Source organism: Ictidomys tridecemlineatus, chromosome 4 (assembly GCF_052094955.1).
Source record: "Ictidomys tridecemlineatus isolate mIctTri1 chromosome 4, mIctTri1.hap1, whole genome shotgun sequence".
Lineage (NCBI taxonomy): Eukaryota > Metazoa > Chordata > Mammalia > Rodentia > Sciuridae > Ictidomys > Ictidomys tridecemlineatus.
The window spans coordinates 139,573,924-139,593,932 of record NC_135480.1 but is presented as its reverse complement, the minus strand read 5'-3'; the positions used below and the strand labels follow the sequence as shown (position 1 = coordinate 139,593,932).

Genomic DNA, 20,009 nt, shown 5'->3' with positions numbered 1-20,009 from the left:
GTAGGGGGAAAAATATATGTATATTGGACTAATCAGAGGGAGTGAAGGGAGCATGGGGGTAGGAATGTTAGAATGAATTGGGCATTATTACCATATATGCATATATGATTATGTGACCAGAGTAAATCTACATCATGTACAACAGATAAATGGGAAGTTTACATTTATGTATGATGTACCAAATGCATCCCATTGTCATGTATAACTAATTAGAATAAAAACAATTTTCTCAGTTCTAGAATGAGCAAGATCAAGTTAGTAATTCAGAAGATTCTTGTCTGGTATGCTAGCTCTTGATCTCTGTGAAAGCCCAAACCACACATAATTTCATTTATCCTGCTCACACATGGCACATTAAGGCCATAGGAAGTTGTTCAGAGAATGTTTGTTCCTCTCGATTGGCTTCTGAGAATGAGAGCAACAAACAAATTCTTGCATTCGTCACAGATCATCTCCCTTTGGCTTCCTGGAAGATGACATAGGCACCCACAAATGCATATCATGAGAATCCCCTTGTAACAACTGTTTAATTTGGTTTCTACTAGATGTCATACAACTAGCCCATTTAAAGATGTAATCATTGATACTTGGCTTTACAAATGCGTGCCACTGAACGACTAACTTGTTTATGATTTGAAATCCTGTATTTTGTTCAAACTAACCTGGGGGGGCGGTTTATATAAAGGCTGCCCATCATTGGGCAGATTTGGTTAGCTGTGACAATTATCTAAGGTCCAGATGCCTGTCTTAGCTGGGCACAGTGGCACATGCCTATAATCCTAGTGCTTGGGAGGCTGAGGCAGGAGGATCACAAGTTCAAAGTCAGCCTCAGCAACTTAGCAAGACTCCAAGAAACGTAGTGAGAACCTGTATCAAAAACAAACAAATAAATAAATAAAAGTAAAAAAAAATATATATCTGGGGTTGTGGCTCAGTGGTTAAGTGTCCCTGGGTTCAATCCTTGTTAACTTGCCCCACTCCTCCCCAAAAAGATGTCTTAGCAACTAGGGCTTTGCTGTGAATAGAAGAGCCAATAGCCACATATTTTTATTGAGCACTTGAGATACGACTAGTCTTGAGATGTGTTCTAAGACATCCAAGATAGTACTGATAAAGGATGTAGAATATCTCAATGTTTTTTACTAAATACATGTGAAGCTACACTATTTTGGACATATTGGATTAAACAAATTAATTTCACTCATTTTCTGTTTTTTAAAATTTGACTATTATCCCTTTCTGCCTCTATGGCACTCAGGAAAACTTGTGGCAAAATGGGGTAAAAAAAAAAAAAAAAAAAAGCAGCAGCAAAGCTGGGCATGGTGGTGTACTCATGTAATTCCAGGAGCTGGGGAGACAGAAGGGTTGCAAGTTTGCTAAGCAACTTAGTGGAGAGCCTGTCTCTAAATACAAAATAGGGCTGGGGATGTGGCTCAGAGCCCCAGAGTTCAATCCCCAGTACCTCCCCACTAACCCAAAAAAGCAGGTTCTAAAGTTCAACTTTTGACTGCACCCACCCCGTACAAGATGGAATCATAGACACTGCCATCTCGAGCAGTTTCTCTGAAAAAGAATCAAAATGAACAGAAAAGCTGGGAATCTTGGTGGAAGGGTTATAACCACTGAAAGCATCAAGAGCGAGATCATTATTACATCTGAGGTACTTGAAATATCTCACCAAAAGATTTGAGGAATAATCTATGTGACTGGAAGAGTGTAGTCACTAACAGCAGAGTTAACTAAGTTACTTTCAGATTAACCTGGATGAGAAAAGCGAAGATGAGAATATTTAACTTTAAACTTTCATCCGGAATATTTTGTATGAATTTTTGAATAAACTTGGGAACCAAAACAAAAAAATTAAAATATCAATTCTACACAGATGAATGGATATAAGACCCCCACAGATGAATGGATATAAGACAAGATGTAATGAAGCAGGCATGCTTTCTCATTACTTATGGGTGTGTGAAATAGAACTAGCAATTTAGCCATTTATATCAGGAATCCTGACATCCTCAAACAGTAGTCTCAATCACCAAAAAAAAAAAAACCAGAATAAAAAATTTTGTGCATGAAGTTATTCACTAAGCAGTTTCTAATACTAATGACAACTTAGAAACAAATGTCAAGCTCTGCAGGGGGCTATTAAATAAATTATTAAATATTATAGCCATTAAAATGTTTTTTTACAGGGGAATTTTTTAAAACAATGTGGTTATGTGCCAAATGAAGACAGGATGCAAAATTGCTCAGAGTGCAATCACAGTTGTAAAAATGAAAACAATGGAAAAAATTATATGTGCATGTTCATAGTTTGGAGGATCTAAAAATAATTGTCTTTTCAACTCATATTTACAATTTCTGTAAGAATGCATTAATTTCAACTTTTACAATTGTATGACCCATTAAAATTGCTACTGTTTACAGCAAGAAAAATCTAATGTTATCTGCTCATCATAGAATCTAGGTTTCTAACGTTAATAAAGTAAATCCATTTGGACTTTTTTAAAGGGTGATAATTTTCCCACTTTCATTAACACTCACAGCCAGAGGATAAGGTATGTGGAAAAGGTCAATGGACTCAAATTCTCCTTTGGTACTTCAATGTCAGAAATCAAATGCTTAGTTGAGCTGAAGAAGGATCAGTCTTTTAGAAAAAAATATGGTTCTATAAAATTTCTTAATGGTAATTTTTCTTTTAAATTAACTTTATGAGTGCAATAATAAAGGATTATTATAAAACTTTTAATCATTATAGGTATTTATAATGGAGACTATCCCCATGATAGTTTAGTATATAATTTTTTGGCTGAATATCTAATATTTTTAAAATTAAAATGACATCAATTCAACATTCTGTAAGTTTTAGTTAACTGTATATTTTAGATAGTTTTCCTTGATTTCTCTGTATCTGTTTCAATGATTTATAAGATTCCTTCTTTGGTATACTTTGGTTTAACTAATTACCTATTGCCAAGTTATTTTGTTCAATTCTTTATGATTGTCAACATTGAATATACATTTGCCTTTGATCACTTGTGCAACAAAAATGTCTAAAATGCTCATTTTATAACACATTGCTTTACATAAAAAATTATCAATTCTATCAAATATTCCCTTCTGATTCCTATAGCTTAATAGGGGTCTTTTAAAAAACACTCTCCCCTCCCACCATTATGTGTAATTATAATGCATCAATAAAAATATGGAAAGAAAATGAGCAGTTTCAGGAAAAAACAAAACAAAATCTTGCCCAGTTGAGAATAATTGTCAGAAAAACTCCTCCAGCTTGGGCAAAAAGTAGAGTTATGTCTTAATACTCAAAAAAGTAGAGAAATGTCTTAATCAGCATTTAGTCAGACACTGGCACATTTGTGTTATTTCCTGCCTGGACAGAGTGGAGTACTTTCTTACTACCCTGCTTCTCATATTCTTAGGGCCACTCTTATTTTATTGTTGTTTAAAACAACCCAGACATATACATGTGGCCCATCTCAAAATCTAAGAGGAATCACCATGAATTATATAACAATAATCAACTCCTCAAAGAATTTGTTATTAAAAGGCACAAAAGAAATAAACCAGTTGCAATAATGGAGTCCCGTATCTTTCACATACTCGTTTCCTAGGAGCAAATTCATACCATTTCCAAGTTGTTTAAACACATTTGCATTTGGTTAAACCTAAACCAGACCTTTCCAGTTGTTCTTGGTGGGTGTTATAAGAATCAGAGCAAGGACAGGGGCAGTGACACACACCTGTAATCCCAGTGACTTGTGTGACTAAGGCAGGATGATGACAAGTTTGAGGCTAGCCTCAGCAATTTGGCAAGGCTATCTCAAAACAAAACATAAAAAGGGCTGGAGTTATACCTCAATGATAAAACAGCCCCTGGGCCCAGGAAAACCAGAGAGGAAATAATCACAACATTTAAAATGGAAAGTTTTAGATTCATACTATTTTTAAGTTATATTACATAAAACTGTCTTTTCTTGGTGTAATCCTCCTCTTAGTATTTTGAAACAGTGATTACATGTTTTATACTAAATAAGACATGAGAGTTCTGTGGTAAGTGGGATGCTTGGTCTCCTCATAGGGCCCAATTTACCAAGTAACACTGCTACTCTTTAATCCATAAGTCACTCTTTCAAAGCCTCAAATAAAAGTGACTATCACTTAGATGCTAAAGAGCCATGCCTAAATATGAAAGCATAACATTTTGATGCCTGTAGGGTGAACTTCAAGCAGGCATTCATTATTAAACCTTTGAAGTTTCAAGTGACATTCTCATCTGATATAATCTAGCCAATGATAAAACTGATTATGCTGCCCCACATCCATAAAACAATCATTCCAACCAAATAATCTGCTGCTAGTTAACAGCTAAAAAAAAAAAATGAAGCTTGTTTAAACAGGTAATTTGAGCCAAACTTTATTTACTAATTTGGTACTGGGGCTTGAATCAAGAGGCTCTTTGCCAGAGCGCCAACCCCAGTCCTTAATTTTCTGAGACTGGGCCTTACTATATTGCAGGGGCTAAATTTGAACTTGAGATCTTTCTCAATCTCAAAAGTTGCTGGAATTATAAGGATGTGCTACCACACCTAATTTTAACAGATATTTAATACAAATAGTAAAGACTAATGGATGAGGTGGCAGATTAAAATACATATTTAAGAATTATAAGTTTTTTACTGAATGACACAATCATGAGTGTCCCTAGAAGCCAAATATTTTTAGTATGTTGGTGTTTTATTAAGACCTTTACCATGGGGTAGGTATAGAAGAGGGGTTCCTCAAGAAACATCACTCACAATTAAGTACTTTTCTTCTGGGGGGTGGACATTAAATTAAAAAAAATCCAGACCCCCCGCCCCCCGAAAACAAACAAACACACACCCTGGGGATTATTCAGTCTGAAGTAAGCCTCAGTAACTTACAAACAAAAAGGGCTGGGCATATAGTTCAGTGATACAACACCCTGGGTTCAATCACCAATACCAAAAAAAAAAAAAAAAAAAGCTTTGGGTTTTCTAAGAATGGATGAAAACTTGTTAATTGTTTACATGGCAATACAATTTGCATGTCTGAACATTTTTTAGTGATGAGCACAGAAAAGAGCATAGAAGTATGTTCTATAACCAGGATCAACTTAAAATTTGCTCTCGATTATACTCAAAAGTCATCTGGGATTCACTAGACACTACTATTTAAGTTGAGCTTATGCAGGCTGGTTCATTTGTATTTTGTTTTCTTGTCTGATATCTGATTATTTTATGAACATTTCCTGCTGTGTATTAAAAGTTCATAAAAGATTTCCTATTAACTTCTGAGTAGACTTGATAATGTAACATTAACTGTTTAGGATACATTATCATTTCAGATATATAAACTAAGGTTCTGTAGTGACAGTAGCATTCACAACCTTAAGAAAATATTCAATTATTAACTACTAGAAAATATTCTTCCTTCATTTTGCTAATGAATAAAGTATCACGTTAAGTACAATTTAGCAACATCTGTACACATACCAGAAGCAAAGTAAAAGTAGCACTTAGCAGTTGTGAACAAAATGATTTACACTTAGGCCACAAATGATGTCGACTTTTCCTTTTAGGGAATATTAACAGAGAGGTAACTCTGGGTGGTGGGGAGTGTTCTTTACCTTTTTAAACTCAAAAAACCAGCATTTGTCCATGGAAATATGTACAATTATTGACACTTCAGTATTGTTGCACATGTACACTTGTTTCAAAAGGAGGTTTTACAAACTGATTTGTGCAACTTCCGAGTTTCTTTTCATTAAAAGCTGTTGCCTTATCCACATAAACTCTTCTAGGTAACAGCAACCTTATCTGTCAGTCTCCAAAATTAATACTATGGACAAAAAGCACTGTTAAGTCTGCATTCAAATAGACATGTCATATTAAATCTTACAAACTCAAAAAACATTTACACAAAATGGAAGAGACCAAATAATCTAAGTATAAAATTTACCCAAAATGTACATGCACCTTTGAAATAGAGGGTACAGGACAGAATGAGAGGCTGGTTCTCAATGTATACAGATAAATTCATTTTGAAACCGTGTCAATATATTACCAATTCAAAAAGAAAATAGCAGTTTGCATAACATCTATTATTACATTACTAGTAGACATTTGCCCATTTTTATAATTACTTGCTTCACTTCGTGCAGACTTTGCAAAGAAAACCTTACTGAAAATGATCCAAATCACCTGAAACAGTTTTACAGATCTTAACCTTTTCACCATGTAACTTGATGTGACCAACCTCATTAAATTTTCAAATATTCTTCTCTCCAAGTTCTAGAGATCATTACTTAATTGTAATACTGGGACAACAGCCCATACTACATACTAGGCAATTTTTAGTCCTCTTCACACTCCTAGAGCAAGTAGTTACAATCATTTAACCAATGAAGCAGCCAATGCAAACAATTTTACCCTGATGATATTCTGGTCCCAAGGTCCATAACCATAACCACTATACCCCACTGCCCTATCCTCATCAGATGCAAGGCTTACTGAATGGTTAGATTTACAAAAGGATTACAGCCCAGTGAAACAGCTAATTCATCCTAGCAAAGCTGAGTGCTAGAGGTACAAAGATTGTTTAAATAGGAAACAAGATAGCGTTGTTTTTAAAAAATCTGTGCACATTGCAAATACTGTCTGAACTGAGAGAAATATTTAGGTCTGAATCCAAGAGTCTTGGCAGAACTGAATCTACAAATCTTCCTTCTCCCTAGTGATGCTCTGACAAAAACCAATTCCTAAGTCCAAATGTTTCTTATAAAAAGTGATAATATTCATGACAATCTCTTGCTACTACTTTCACAAACTGATATAATTTGAAGACCCATTATCTCCCCATCTCCCACACACTACATTCAGACTTGAAAAAGATTTAAATTATATATTTTTTTGTTGACAATATGTAGGAGGGGATAGAGCCTCATTTTAAAATTGAAAAACTTTCTTTTCTAAATACCATAATTTCCAATTCTACTGTGATTCAGGTCTTCATACTGAGGGAGATACTACCTTCAAATCAACACATGGACTTCTACACACATCTTTCTTCTACTTAAAGCAGAAGTGGCAGCACACTAAGAGTTGACAAGATTGAAGGGTTAGTATTTCCATGCCTAACTGAAATGGTTTTGCTCTTGGTTTCTGTTGTTCCAGGGAGCAAAATTACATGTAACCATTATTTGTCCTTCTGTATTACCTGCAAAGACAAAGTTCATGGTCATCTTCTCTACTGCTTCTGTGAACAAAAAATTATGCCTTAAGTCACTGATTCAAGTACAACATGGATAACAAAAATAGGTGATAATTGAATTTCATTCCTTTCCAAGTTTTAAGATTGTTTTCCATCCTGAAGATTCAGATCTTCAGTAACAAATTGTCCATCATGTGCCATACTTGAAAATTTTTCAAATAACTCGTGATTCTCACTTGATAATCAAGTTCAAGAATGGCAACAGAATATAAATTTATAATACAGCCATGCAAAGTCTGTATATACAACTATAAAGTTGAATATGAAACATTTTCTATTTTCCCCTTTAGGATTCTAACTAAAGCTTAAAAACCCAATGAACAAGTGGAAGTTTCCCTCTGTACATGGCTTTTATTATTTACATAATACAATATAGCATCAATGCTGAAGAGCATGATTATGTGCAATACATAAATATGAACTATCTGTACACATCTGCAGATCTAACTCAGAACTAAGGTACATAAAATTAAAAGCAAAATTGAATGCTTTAAGAATAAAAGTAAAAACTAGGACCGAACACTGCAATAAATCAGAAGTAGTGCCTCGTGTACATACTTAACTATTTACAGATGGAAACAGGCATTACCACAACACTAATCTCTATGCTCATTTATATATAAAAACACAAGTTTCATACATCACAAAAAAACCTTCCATTATAACACAGAAGTGATATTACCAGACAAGCATCAGTGAAGTATACTGCCTTTTCTAGTTGTTATTGTACAATGCTGTAGATAATGCAGCCCATGCAATACACCCAAGAACACTAGAGTCCTACACCCAAGTACAATTAATATGATAAAGCAGCCCTCTGCAAGTGGTGCTGGATACCACTAAGAAGTCTACTGCAGCCATGTTGGTTATGATTTTCCATGCAGAAGGATACAGTTACATTAAGAACTGAAGTCTTTAAAAAGCTTTAAACATTCTTTCTTGAACCAAAACATTCAACAAAAGATGCACATGAAAAATTAACTGTTCGGATACCTTTGCAACTTAAAATTCAGATGCATGTTATTCAATAGAGCTGCTGTATATGAAAACCAAACAGTTTTAACTTCTTCTTGTAAACAAATTAATCCTAACGCAGTTCTGTGCTACATATTTTTAGTAATGAGAATAATGCAGGTATCTTCTGGTGCAGGCCAGCACAGTAAGCTTCAAAGATTACCTCAAGACCCAGTTGTTGGCTTGATGGTTTTACTTTTAACCGGCTGTGATGTTTACCTTTCACAGAATGTCTTATTTGACAGCTTTTATAAGACCAATTGAACCAGGCTTACATATGGCACCAAATACTGATTTCATGGGAAGATCTGATCCTCCTTACAGCATTCTTCCTGCTTCCAAAGAACATGTGAAAATTAAGAAGGTGAAGTTAAAACTATGACAGAAGTAGACTGCCAGTCCTTTTCTGGTGTACCATTTTTAAAAATATACAGGCACATAACACTAGCCAAAGATTATACCTTGATTACATTCCCAAAAGGCAGATAATGCTGCAAACATGCAGAGATTTCATTTATTTTGTTTGGCACATGGGAACTAAATTTTGTCCCTATTATTTGTGTATTTCAATTTGCTGTGCAGATTTTTATCCAATTTTATTCAGGGGAGGGCATATACATTTTGTAGGGCTGTATCTATCCAATTCTGCCTGTAACAAACACCCAAACATTCTAAAATATCAATTATAAGACAGACAAGTGTAAAGTAAAACTCTGGAGAACATCAAAGGAAAATGGCCATGCATCTGCTCTTTAATGTTTTCCTACGATATATTAAAATAAAAACAAAGTTTCAGTCTCTTCACAAGTAGTAATTTATATTCTCTGGATTTTTTCAGCCACAACAACTGGATTCTCTTTTCTGATTTTTGCTGCAGCTTCTGCTTTGTAATCATATGGACAGTTGTGCTTGTCAGAGTAACGGTGAAGTCCACAAAACAAATTTCCACATCGGCAGTCAAATCCTGTACAGATGAGAGGAAGCAGGATAACTTGGGAACTTGCAGCAATTAAAAAAAAAAAAAAAGAGAGCCTCACTATAAAAAAGAAATCATATTTTCATTGCTTTACAACATGGAAGTCTGTCAAATCTTGATGCAGTCTATCAAATTTAAACTGTCAAAAAGCTTTAGCCTATTTTGATATGATGAGAAATTCAAACAACTACAATTATGTCTTACCCTCAAAGGGCAACAGACTGTTAAAGAAATGTGCTTAAGCCAAATCCTATGAAGAAAATAAAATGGGTTATCTGTCAGTTAATTCTACAAGGTTCCTTCCATCAACTCCTATAGATATTACAGTGTAGAATTTATACAGGTTGACCTGAATTCAAAATATAGCCCTAGGTGCGCATGGCACACACTTATAATCCCAGACAAGATGATCAAAAGTTCAAGACCAGCCTCAGCAATTGAGCAATTCTGTCTCAAAAAGGGACGGGGATAAGGCTTAGTGATAAAGTGCTCCTAGGTTCAATCCTCAGGACCCTCCCTCCCAATCCCAAGCATATATCTACTTCTACTATACCATGTGGTAAATGGTAGTATTTCAAGTGAAAACTAGATAAAGTCAACCATAAATTCTGAGGTTTCAAGGAGACAAGAAAAAAAGCATTTCATACCTAGTTCAAAGTAGGCAGACATGTTAGTTCAGTTACCTTTTCCCTAAGAGTTACAAAGGAAAGTATCAAAAGTGATAAGTCTTTGTCAATCCAAAAGAGAAAAATAATTCAGAAGCCTGAAGGATAATAATAATCATAACATTAGGAAAACAGATGGAAATTAAACCCAATTTCTTAACTAATTAAAATCTTAACACTGCTGCGTCCTTCTTAGCCCACTATGGAAAACTTTCCCTGAAAGTCTTCACAGTGACCAAGAGCTCTTTAATTGCAGTCAGTAAAATATAGATTCTTAAGCGTTTGTCATACCTGTAAGGCCAACTTTCTTTCTACACATGAAACATCTGTTCTTCTTTGGTTTGGGTAACTCAGGAGCTTTTTCTTCACTTTGAGAAGTACTGGGCTGAGAAACTGATGGACTGGGCTGAGTGACAACTGAAAAATAAGCATAAAAATTAAGACATCTCTCCAGAGACCACTGGCTGATAATGATCCAAGTCAAAAAGAAAAATATTTAAAAGGAGGACTAAGATTCATAGAATGTTTAAGAATCCTTTCTTAAAATCTTCCGCTTGAATGACAAAACTTCTTAAAGTCTAAGAATTTCCTGGGAATTCCTAGACAACTACTTGGCTCCTCTAAAATTTTATAAAATCACCAGTTAGGATATTCCTTTATCTCAGTCTTAACAAGTCAATACTAGAAAACAAAATACTAATTCTATTTTTTTGAAGACCTGGGGAGATTCTGCTTGTATGCTTAGTTTTTCTGTATTGCAATTTCCTAAACATGAACTTCTGAATTAGGGCAGCTGGAATTCATTACTTAGATAGAACTGCCAACTTCTAAGGTACCTGGCTATAAAACCATGTTGGTTTTTATGCTGATTACCTCAACAAATTTTGACAAAGCCTAAACCATTTATCCCGGAATCAAATTAGATCCAAAAATTTTAATGAAATCACTTTGTCATTTTCACAAGTCACATTGTTAGATCTGCAAACAATCTAGAAGTGCTTGTAAGGTTTTGATTTTAGAAAATTAAGGATTCTACTGGCAGAACAGGATTTTTTTTAGTGTTACTTTGAGTAGTGAGATATTGTCTACAAAAGCCCCACCTTTTCTCCACCTCTAAAGCTTTAGATCACATTTATTGATAGAATTTATCACATAAAAAAATGCAGACTGCATTAAAGCACATAACTCCACTGGTTCTTTAAGACAAAAGACCAAAAAGTACTTCGTACATAAATCCAACTATACCTTAAACATTATAAATTTTTAAAGTTTTAATGTTGATCTAAGTTTAAGAATAGAAAAATCAATGTATATATGTAATGCTAAAATACTGCCTATTCATTATTCTAGCACTACTGCTATTTGCCTATCCAAGCTTTTATAGCAGATTGGGTTAATGTGAACTTAAAACTGCCCCAACTTTTCATTTGCATTAGCACTATATCCCCACTGGAATTCATACTTAATACCTGACTTAGAAAATATTCTATCTACTACTATTTCTTAGTAAGCTACTATTACAACCTTAATATAATTCTGATGGTATGAGGGTAAACAGGAATATGAGAATGGTGTCAGCCATTTCTCTGCCCCCACCTGAAAAAAGGAATAGTAAGTTCCTGAGATATATAAAGAAGGGGATAGAGGAAGAAAAGTGATACAGAAAGAACAAATAGTGAACCACAGTATGTCTCTCAAGTAATAATAGAAGTATGTATTAGCTACAGATCTAACCCCAAAACATGCTTCCAATGTCAGCAATTAAAAAACTAGTTTTTTTTTTCCCAAAAGATGAAACTCCTTTCAAAGCATCAAATATATATTCACCTGCCATTTGATGGCCAAAATACTTGACTCTCACTTAAAAAAGAGACTGACAACAGTACAGATAAAACTGACTCCAATGTTAGCAAAAGCAAGCCTCCAAAGAAAATTACACAATCACTGACACAATTTTTTCAACAATTTACTTTTATATTGTATTCCATCACCATTTTACCGAGAAAGGATGAATTGATTTGAATGAACTTTGTGCACATAGCTAATTCTAACAATTCAGTCTTGCAACATTAGGGCACTTTTGGCTGTGCCTAAAAGCCTCAAAAGTCATGACCTGTTGAAACCCAAAATGCCCTTCCATACTGAGCTTTAAATTCCTACAAAATGAGACAGGGATCCTGTTCTTTTTACGTTTAGTATTCCATAGGTTCTTTCTTGAATGTTTTCTACAACATTGACAATATCAAGACTGAACAGTTATTGCTCTTGACCATAGAATTTTTCTCTATGGTCTTGAAAAGTTTATTAAAGTTTATTAAAGTTCTCAACATCCAGTCTCCAGATTATAATCTTGGTGATTTGTAGGCCTGGGGGCAATTAATGGAGAAGAGAGCAAAAAGTATAGCTGTTTTATACTTCAAGATACTTTAAAAGACAGTATCTTGAAGTATCTTCTTTATTTGGTCTCTACTTCATGGCTCTCCCTCCTCTTTGGTCCTTCAATGGGAAGGAGAATCCCGCCACCAACTTTCTCTTGTACTTCCAAATCCAGAACTGAACTCATATTAAACAAAAAGCATACCTGGCTCTGACACCTCTGTTTTCGGGGTAGTTATTTTGTCCTCTCTTGAAATGCTCATTTCTGTCATTTGCTGAGTTACAGGCAAGGCAGCCACAGGCACATTTCTATTTGAGTTCAAGCAAACAATTATTTTTAAAGATGTTAAGGGTACTTCTTTTTGAGATAATAAGTTGTCATTTCAACTTTAAATTATATATTATTTCCAACATGATCAAGTGGAGCTAGATAACCTGCAAAATTTTAAAAGATTTTGGATGCCCAGCATAAATGGTTGAGAAGAAAGCAATCAATTTGATAAATGGCTCATTAACTTAAGGCTGCTTATTTGTATAAGGTCACCATTATTATAATCAATTAGGAATTTCTAGCTATGCCTATAATTCAAGAACAAAAGGAGCAGCTGTGCCAAAATACCTGTGTGGCACTATAACACTCTATAATCCCTAAACTTCAGTTAGAAGGAAATTAAAATACAGCTTTCAAAACGTGTCTTTGAAGGGTTTCTGGAGTACACTGTGATATACATCTTTACTTAACCACCTAAAGAGTCAGAATTAAGGGCACTGGATTTTTTTGTCTAATACATGCAATCCCAAGGGCATCTGATACATTAACATATTTGTTAGTACATAGATACAAACATCTTGATTTCTTCCATGTCTTAGAAACTCTTAAAAAAAATGTTCAACCTTACCTTGATTTTTCAGATGTGCTGCCAGCAGCACCTTCACAGTTGTTTAAGCTAGCCTCTGCTCTCTGTACAGATGCAGAATCTGAGGTAGGACTGTTGGAACCACTGGCTGTTCCTATTTAAAAAAAGGAATTTGTAAGAAACAAATCAACATTACAAAAACTCACTTAGTGTCAACTTAATAAGTAGTAATACTTGCATTTAATTAGGTTAGTGATTTAAGCACTTTCACTTTGCTGCAATCCTACACTTGAATATCCAAAGTAAAAAAAAATTTAAAGACATATCCATTGAAAACAATTATGAAACAAAACCTCAAAAATGAAAACCGAAAAAGCTAAGAGATGCTTGTAGGTAGTCATTCATTCCTGATGGATGCAGTCATGTCAAGTACTTGGGCTGTTGCTTTAATTTTAAGCTCTTGTCAGGTCTTCTCTCCTTGGGCTTTCAGCATTCTCAGTCTTGGGCCCCAATTTCTGGTTCTATATTTTCTGTCCACCAGTTCTTCAAGTGTTTTCCTTGGAAATAACTTACCCATTGGGCTCATTCTGCCACTATTCTGCTGCCTCTGAAGATGTTCTTTGTAGCAAACAGAACACATTCCATTTGTCCTAGGATTTCCATAAAAGCCACATCCTGTACTACACAGCATGGGCCCTGGGGTCTGGTTAGTCTCCTGAGCCATATTTTTCTGCTATAAATAAAACAAAACAACAAAATTTTAGTAAGCCATGTCACCAAAATAAATTAGCAGAATACAATAATTAGCATACCTGTTATTTCTAAAATACTAATCTATTACTAACAAAACCCCAAATTGTGTTCCAGACTGAGCAGACAATTAGGAATATTTCGTTGCCTTTATAAAACAAAGAGCATTAAAGGAACTGTTTTAGAACCAAAAGGAAATTCTACCGTTAAGTACCAAAATTTATTATTTTACCTGTTAACTATTCTTTGCTTCAATTCACAGTCTGCCTGCCTGCTGGATACCAGGGTTGTTTTAATCAACAGTAGAAATTGGTATTGGGACTTTCTGCTCCCTACCACTACAAGTGAACCATCCCAAATGATGTCCTTTAACTTTGTTAGCTAAAAATATTAGAGGGAACTTCCAAATATGGTAGGGGAAAACCCCAATCATAACTAATCACTATTTCTGTATTTATTAGTGGTTCTTTTAACTAGCTGAATATTGATTTCATCTTAAAATTACATCTGCACATATTCTGGTGCCATCAGTAATCTGACAATTCTGTGAGACAGGAATATGATTTGCTTAAAGCACCTTTTAGCAACATTTATTAACCATAAATTTCTGAACCAAAGCCTTTTCTAATAACATTTGTCATCCTTACACACAAAAACCTTTCCATGCTCAAATTCAATATATAAAGCAATATAAATGCATAATATTTAGTTGATGGTTAGTATTTAATGCTCATTTACCACAGTGAACTTTAAATAGCAAGCATACCCTTCACTTTTCTAGAAGTCTTGTTAGAATTAACATAAACATAGTAATGTGTTAAATTTAATAAGCTTTCCTCTGGTAAGAGAAAATACTGTTTAATTTTTTTAAAAAAATTGTGTAAAAGCATTATTTGAGAGCATCTGATTAAGGGAAATATGCTCTAGCTTGTGGTGGTCACTCATTTTTCTAACTAAAACAAAATATATTCTAGTGAGTTAAAATGTTTTTAAGTACTTTTTGTCAAAATTACAAAAATAAAGGGAATAATTTTGTTAAATATTCTTTTTGCCCTATTTCGGCCAGTGCATTATAATTATACATAATAGTGGAATTCTCTGTTACATATTTGTACATGGACATGACAACAATATAATTTAGTCAATATCATTCCCCAACATTTTCCCTTTCCCTGCCCTTCTTTCCCTAGTCCCTTTCCTCAACTTAGTTACTGGCCTCCCTTTGATTTTTATGAGATACCCTCCCCACCATTTCCTTTTCCCTCTCTAGTGAAAAACAATTTTGACTTGGCCAGAATCCTTACAATTATTCCCCAAACATTTAAAAGATAGCAACCTTTCCTTATTAGCAAAAGGACTCCATATTTCAAGCAAATCAAGCTTATATGGAGAATGACCAAGATCCACAACTTGCTTAAAACAATCATTAATTTAGTTGACAGTGTCTCTTTAAATAGTAAGTAGAATTTAGCTGACTCATTTTAGAGCAGGGTAAACATTTCAACATCACTTAAAGTTTAATAAACATTTTTGGTTGACTTTTTCAATGTTAAAATATCAAGAGCAAAAAAATTATTCATATAATGAATTATGTATTTTCATTCCTATCATGCACAAGTAAACTGCCATTTGAAAAAAGTTGGGCCATTCCCTGAAGCCGGGTTTGGAACTATGCTAATTCACTTTCTGTCCTAGCTTCCAGTGTCATTTGGCATAGGCTTTAAAAGCACTGTCCTCAATTTAAGCCCAACCAATTAAACCACATGAAATGATTTTAATATGAATAAAATACTTGTTTATATGGGATTTCCCACCTAATAACAACCCATTCTGACAAAGTATTTCACCTTTCCTCTTCCTCAAAATCATCTACCTTCAATTCACTGAAAATAAATTTTGAACTCAGTCACAGAAACAATAGGATGTTAATTATTTCCAGGGCTTCCCATCTTTAGGTTTTTCCCTCTAGAAAGCCAGCTTTTAAATGCCATCACATGTGCACAGCTTGCCTTAATATTTCTCAGCAGCTTAGATCACATGGGAGGGCGCTTCAGCCTGTCACAAGGCTGCAATGTGACAGGCTGAGCTGGATGGAGGCTCTCACATAAAGCCTAGTCAACAGGGGCCTCTGAAATCAGCTTCTATTTATATCTCAGAGCCTGACAACTCCTACACAACCTCAAGAACTAAAGATGCAACATTCATATATAAAAAATAAGAAAAACAAAATATGATTAAGGCTGCCAGTTTTTTCTAATAGGGAAGATTAGAGAACAATCTCAAATCCAATCTAGAAGAGCCAAGCATCATTAATCACTCACAAAGCCCCAAATGGTCAGGACTGCTTACAAAAAAACAAGCACAGTGAAAAAGGAATAGAGGCATAAAGAATTCTTATGTTTAGAGGAAACCATTTGAGCAGGGGGTGAGTGTTCACTATTAGCATTTCCTTTCTGTCTTTAAAAAATATATACCATTACTATTTACCACCTTTAAAGTTGTTAGAAACTTCTGCATTCATGGGTCATTCCTATCAAACATAGAGGAAATGCATATTTTCTGTAAAGTTTGTAGCTTTTCCAATTCATAGTCTAAAAAAAACCTGCTGTGTAACTAAAATATTCTCCAATCCAAAATCCGAATAAAGGGCATTTACACCTCTGAGATATAGTTGTTTCAGATACATATGGTGTTTTAAGACGTCAAAACCCCCCACTCACCTGGAGTTGAAATCTGAGTTCTAGTACCTAATCTACCAGTAAGCCAGTGACCTTGGACAAGTCCTTACTCTTCAGATCTGAATTACTTCTGCTAAGAGTAGCTTGATTAAACTTAATGTTAGGCCTGAGACAAAAATAGTGAACTACAACCAATCCTTCATTTTGGGGACATTTTAATAAAAAAACTCAAAAAATAAAATTGCAACATTTTCATCAAACGGAGTCCCCAAATCTGACTTTAAAAAAAAGAAAACCTTAGAAATGAGAAGCAAAATGAAATTTATTTAGATTTTTGTAAGTTTGTAAATGATTTGAAGCCCAAATGTTTAAACAAGGCTGTGACCTATATACTACTTTATCTTAAATATCTCCTCGGGCAATAATTCTTGGGATGGATTCAATCAATAAAGGTATCCCGACCCATACCTCAAATCACAGATACATGAAGTGCATGGAAAGCCAGCCCCAAATTTCGTGTTCACCAGCTTAAATGCATGAAACAAAGAGAAAGGTGCTCCACTTCCTCCATGAAAAGAATCTTGGGGGAGAAAACGCAGCGACGTTGGGAAAAACTAAAATACCACGAAGAGCTCCCTAGACTCCATGCTCCAGCGGATTTAGAGCAAGTTTGGGTCGCACTGGCCCCCCCATCCCCCTCTAAGGGAAGGCCTCACTCAGGAAAGCCCAACAGGGCCTTCTCCCAAAACCACTGAGTCATGCAGAACAGCAGCTCTGCAGGCCCTGCCGGCCCCTCTCCCTGCCTGGCTCGCGCTGCCGCGACCCCGAACGGCTCATTCGAAAGGAAAAGCCTGGCAGAGCGGCGGGCAGGGGGCCGGGGCGCGGCTGCCGCCTCTGTCTTTGTTTTCGAGGTCCGGCTGCCCACACCGGGCGCCGCCGCTGCGGGGGGCAGGGAGCGACACGCGAGTCCGGGGCCCGGCCCAGCCGAGGCCGCACGCCGGGCATTGTTCCCGACCGTGCGACTGCGAGCGCGCCAGGGGCGCAGGCAGTCGGGCCCCGGGCCACGACTACAAATGACGCCTCCGTCTTTGTGCTTCCTGAGCTGGCGGGGGAGCTTCCTTCCCCGGACACCGCCATCTGCGGCCCACTCGGGCTTCGCCGCAGGCCCCGGCCGCCCCGGCCCTCCACTCTTACCCCCGGGCCAGAGCCCGCCCCCAGAGCCGCACCACTCACCCTGCGGGGGCCGGAATGCAGAAGTCGAGGTCGCGCGCGACGCCGGCGCGATAGGGCCGGGCCGAGGCCTCCGGGAACGACGAGCCGGGCGCCTGGAGCCGCCGCCACGGGCCAGGAGCGGGTCGGGGCCGCAGGCGGAGGTGCTGGCGCCGCCGCCGCCGCCGCGGGGTCCTTCTTTGTTCCTGCAGCAGCGCCGAGCGAGGCCGGGACACGCCGGAGCTCGGGAAGTGGGAGGAGGGAAGCGGGGGGGGGGGTTGCAAAGGAGGAGGCGGAGGGAGGACCGGAGGCCGCGGCTGCTAACGCTGTTCTAGGAGCTCGCCCGTCGTCGCCTCACGCCTCCACGGGCGGCCGGGTGGGCCGAGAAAGGGTTGAGTGGAGAGCACGTAGCGAGGTCGGGGCGTTGTGAGTGTCCGCCGAAGGCGCTTTCCGTCGTTTCCGCCACCGCCGGGGAAGCTGCGCGGCTCCCGGCAGGGAGAGAGCGCGAAGTCCTGATGCAGACAGCTTCGCGATCTGGCCGACTGACGCTAGCTCTTCGACCGGCGCTCGGGCAGTGAGGGAAAGGGGGAAGGGGGGGCGGGACCTGTGCGTCAGCGAAAACCCCGTCGGCAGCGACGGGCAGCGCGATTACGTCACGGACCCGAGGCCCCGCCCCCGGCCTTTGGTCGCGGGCTCTGGGGGCGGAACAGAGCCTGGTTGCGCGTCCTCCTCGCCTAGCCGAGTCACTAGCCAGGCGGCCGACCCCTGGGTGGAGCTGGAAAGAGCGAGTGCAGTGGAGGATGTGTTTCTATTTTTAACTCGATTGTCCGCCTTCAGCCTCCCTCCTTCCGATTTTCTCACTCGAGCCCGCTTTCAACGAGTTCTCACGCTTTGTTTCAAGCCCGGGGCAGATGTCCTCCTCACCCCCGCTCTCTACCCAAATATTAGATTTCGCCTCTAGGAAAGGACCCTTGGCTTTTGGGTCTTCTGTTTACCAAACCTCCCACTCCATTCCCCGCCCCCGCGTCTTTTCAGTTCCAAGGTCCAACCTGAGCCTTGCCCTGACGCCTCCCGGAAGGCGCGGGCCAGGCGGTGCTCGCTGGCTTGCTAGCTCGCCCAAGGTCACGGGTGGTTGTGCAGAGTCAGGAAACACTGGGCGGACTGGCTGCCAGTCTTCGGCCTGGCGTCGCTGTTCTGAACAAACTGTTTTGGCCAGCCTGTAAAATCCCTGGAAATGGACTATTCCAGCAAAGGGTTGTGAACTGGGAAAGCACCAAATGTTCTGCTGAAGAAATGTGGTGAAGGGACAAACAAACTAGACCTGAGACCAAGATTTGCAAGAGGTGAAGCAGAGCTTTCGTGCAGGAGCAAGTTCAAGAGGGGAGGGATTAGGCAGGCGATTAGAAAAGAGGCAAGGGGCCCGACTTCTGTGAAAGAGCTCCAAACACTGAACCTTTTCAAAGCACTAACAAAAACACATTCAACTGATCTATCCAGTTGTTCGAGTTGACTTGGTTCAACTCGAGCGCTACCAAGTCAGAAAGGACTGCTGAAATTTTCTGGTAAACAATCATCTAACAAACACGTAGAAATAACGTTTAGGACTGTTAAGAGTCAGCATTAGAGTAGAGGGACAGACCCTTTCTGTGTTTCCCATTGGCTGATCAGGAAAAAAAAAAATCACATGAGGATTGTTTAAAGATTCTTAGGTTTCTCCCCCTTGTATGGTTTTGGTTGTTCTAGGGTAAAACTCAGAAACCTGTATGTTTAAGTTGTGCTTCAGGTGATGCTCACTTGCAATACTGTACGTTTGGGGACAGCTGCCTTGCTACCCTGTGCCCACATTGCCAAATCAAACTGCGCTAAGCCACGGTAACCAGAATACCAGATCCATTGCCATACTTTTTTCTAAAAAAAAAAAAAAAAAAAAAAAAAAAAAAAATCTCAGTTTTGTTCCTAGGATCAATTAATATATTAAGAGATTTAAGTAGTTTGGGTCACTTGGTCCCAGGACCATTGTGATTTATTACTTTAGTTAATAAGTTAATAAAAACCGTAACTACCATTTACAGGCCATTTTCAGTGCCAAATATTTAACATTTGGGGTTTCATTAATTCACCACAGTAATTTTCTCTATGAGCTCTATGAGACTGTTTCAGCCAAACCTGTTGC

The 20,009-nt window shown here is 37.8% G+C and overlaps 1 protein-coding gene across 1 annotated transcript; it reads right to left on the bottom strand.

Moving 5' to 3' along the window:
• Positions 1 to 7,642: 7,642 nt before the first annotated feature.
• Zfand5 (zinc finger AN1-type containing 5) lies at positions 7,643 to 17,995 on the bottom strand. The gene is made up of 6 exons (XM_078047497.1): positions 17,861 to 17,995; positions 13,773 to 13,932; positions 13,242 to 13,353; positions 12,548 to 12,651; positions 10,258 to 10,383; positions 7,643 to 9,289 (listed from the first exon to the last, which is right to left on the bottom strand). The coding sequence occupies exons 2-6, from the start codon at positions 13,921 to 13,923 to the stop codon at positions 9,141 to 9,143; spliced, it is 642 nt and encodes a 213-aa protein (XP_077903623.1). The 5' UTR covers positions 13,924 to 13,932; positions 17,861 to 17,995; the 3' UTR covers positions 7,643 to 9,140.
• Between the last annotated feature and the right edge of the window lie 2,014 nt (positions 17,996 to 20,009).

What these genes read in the sequence shown, in the direction of transcription:
- Zfand5 (XM_078047497.1), bottom strand. Translation starts at nt 13,923, where the DNA reads ATGGCTCAGGAGACTAACCAGACCCCAGGGCCCATGCTGTGTAGTACA. An exon ending in TGGCAGAATGAGCCCAATGG is followed by an intron (nt 13,354 to 13,772) that starts GTAAGTTATTTC and finishes TTTTTTAAATAG; the next exon opens with GAACAGCCAGTGGTTCCAAC. An exon ending in AAAGAAAGTTGGCCTTACAG is followed by an intron (nt 9,290 to 10,257) that starts GTATGACAAACG and finishes TCATCTGTACAG; the next exon opens with GATTTGACTGCCGATGTGGA.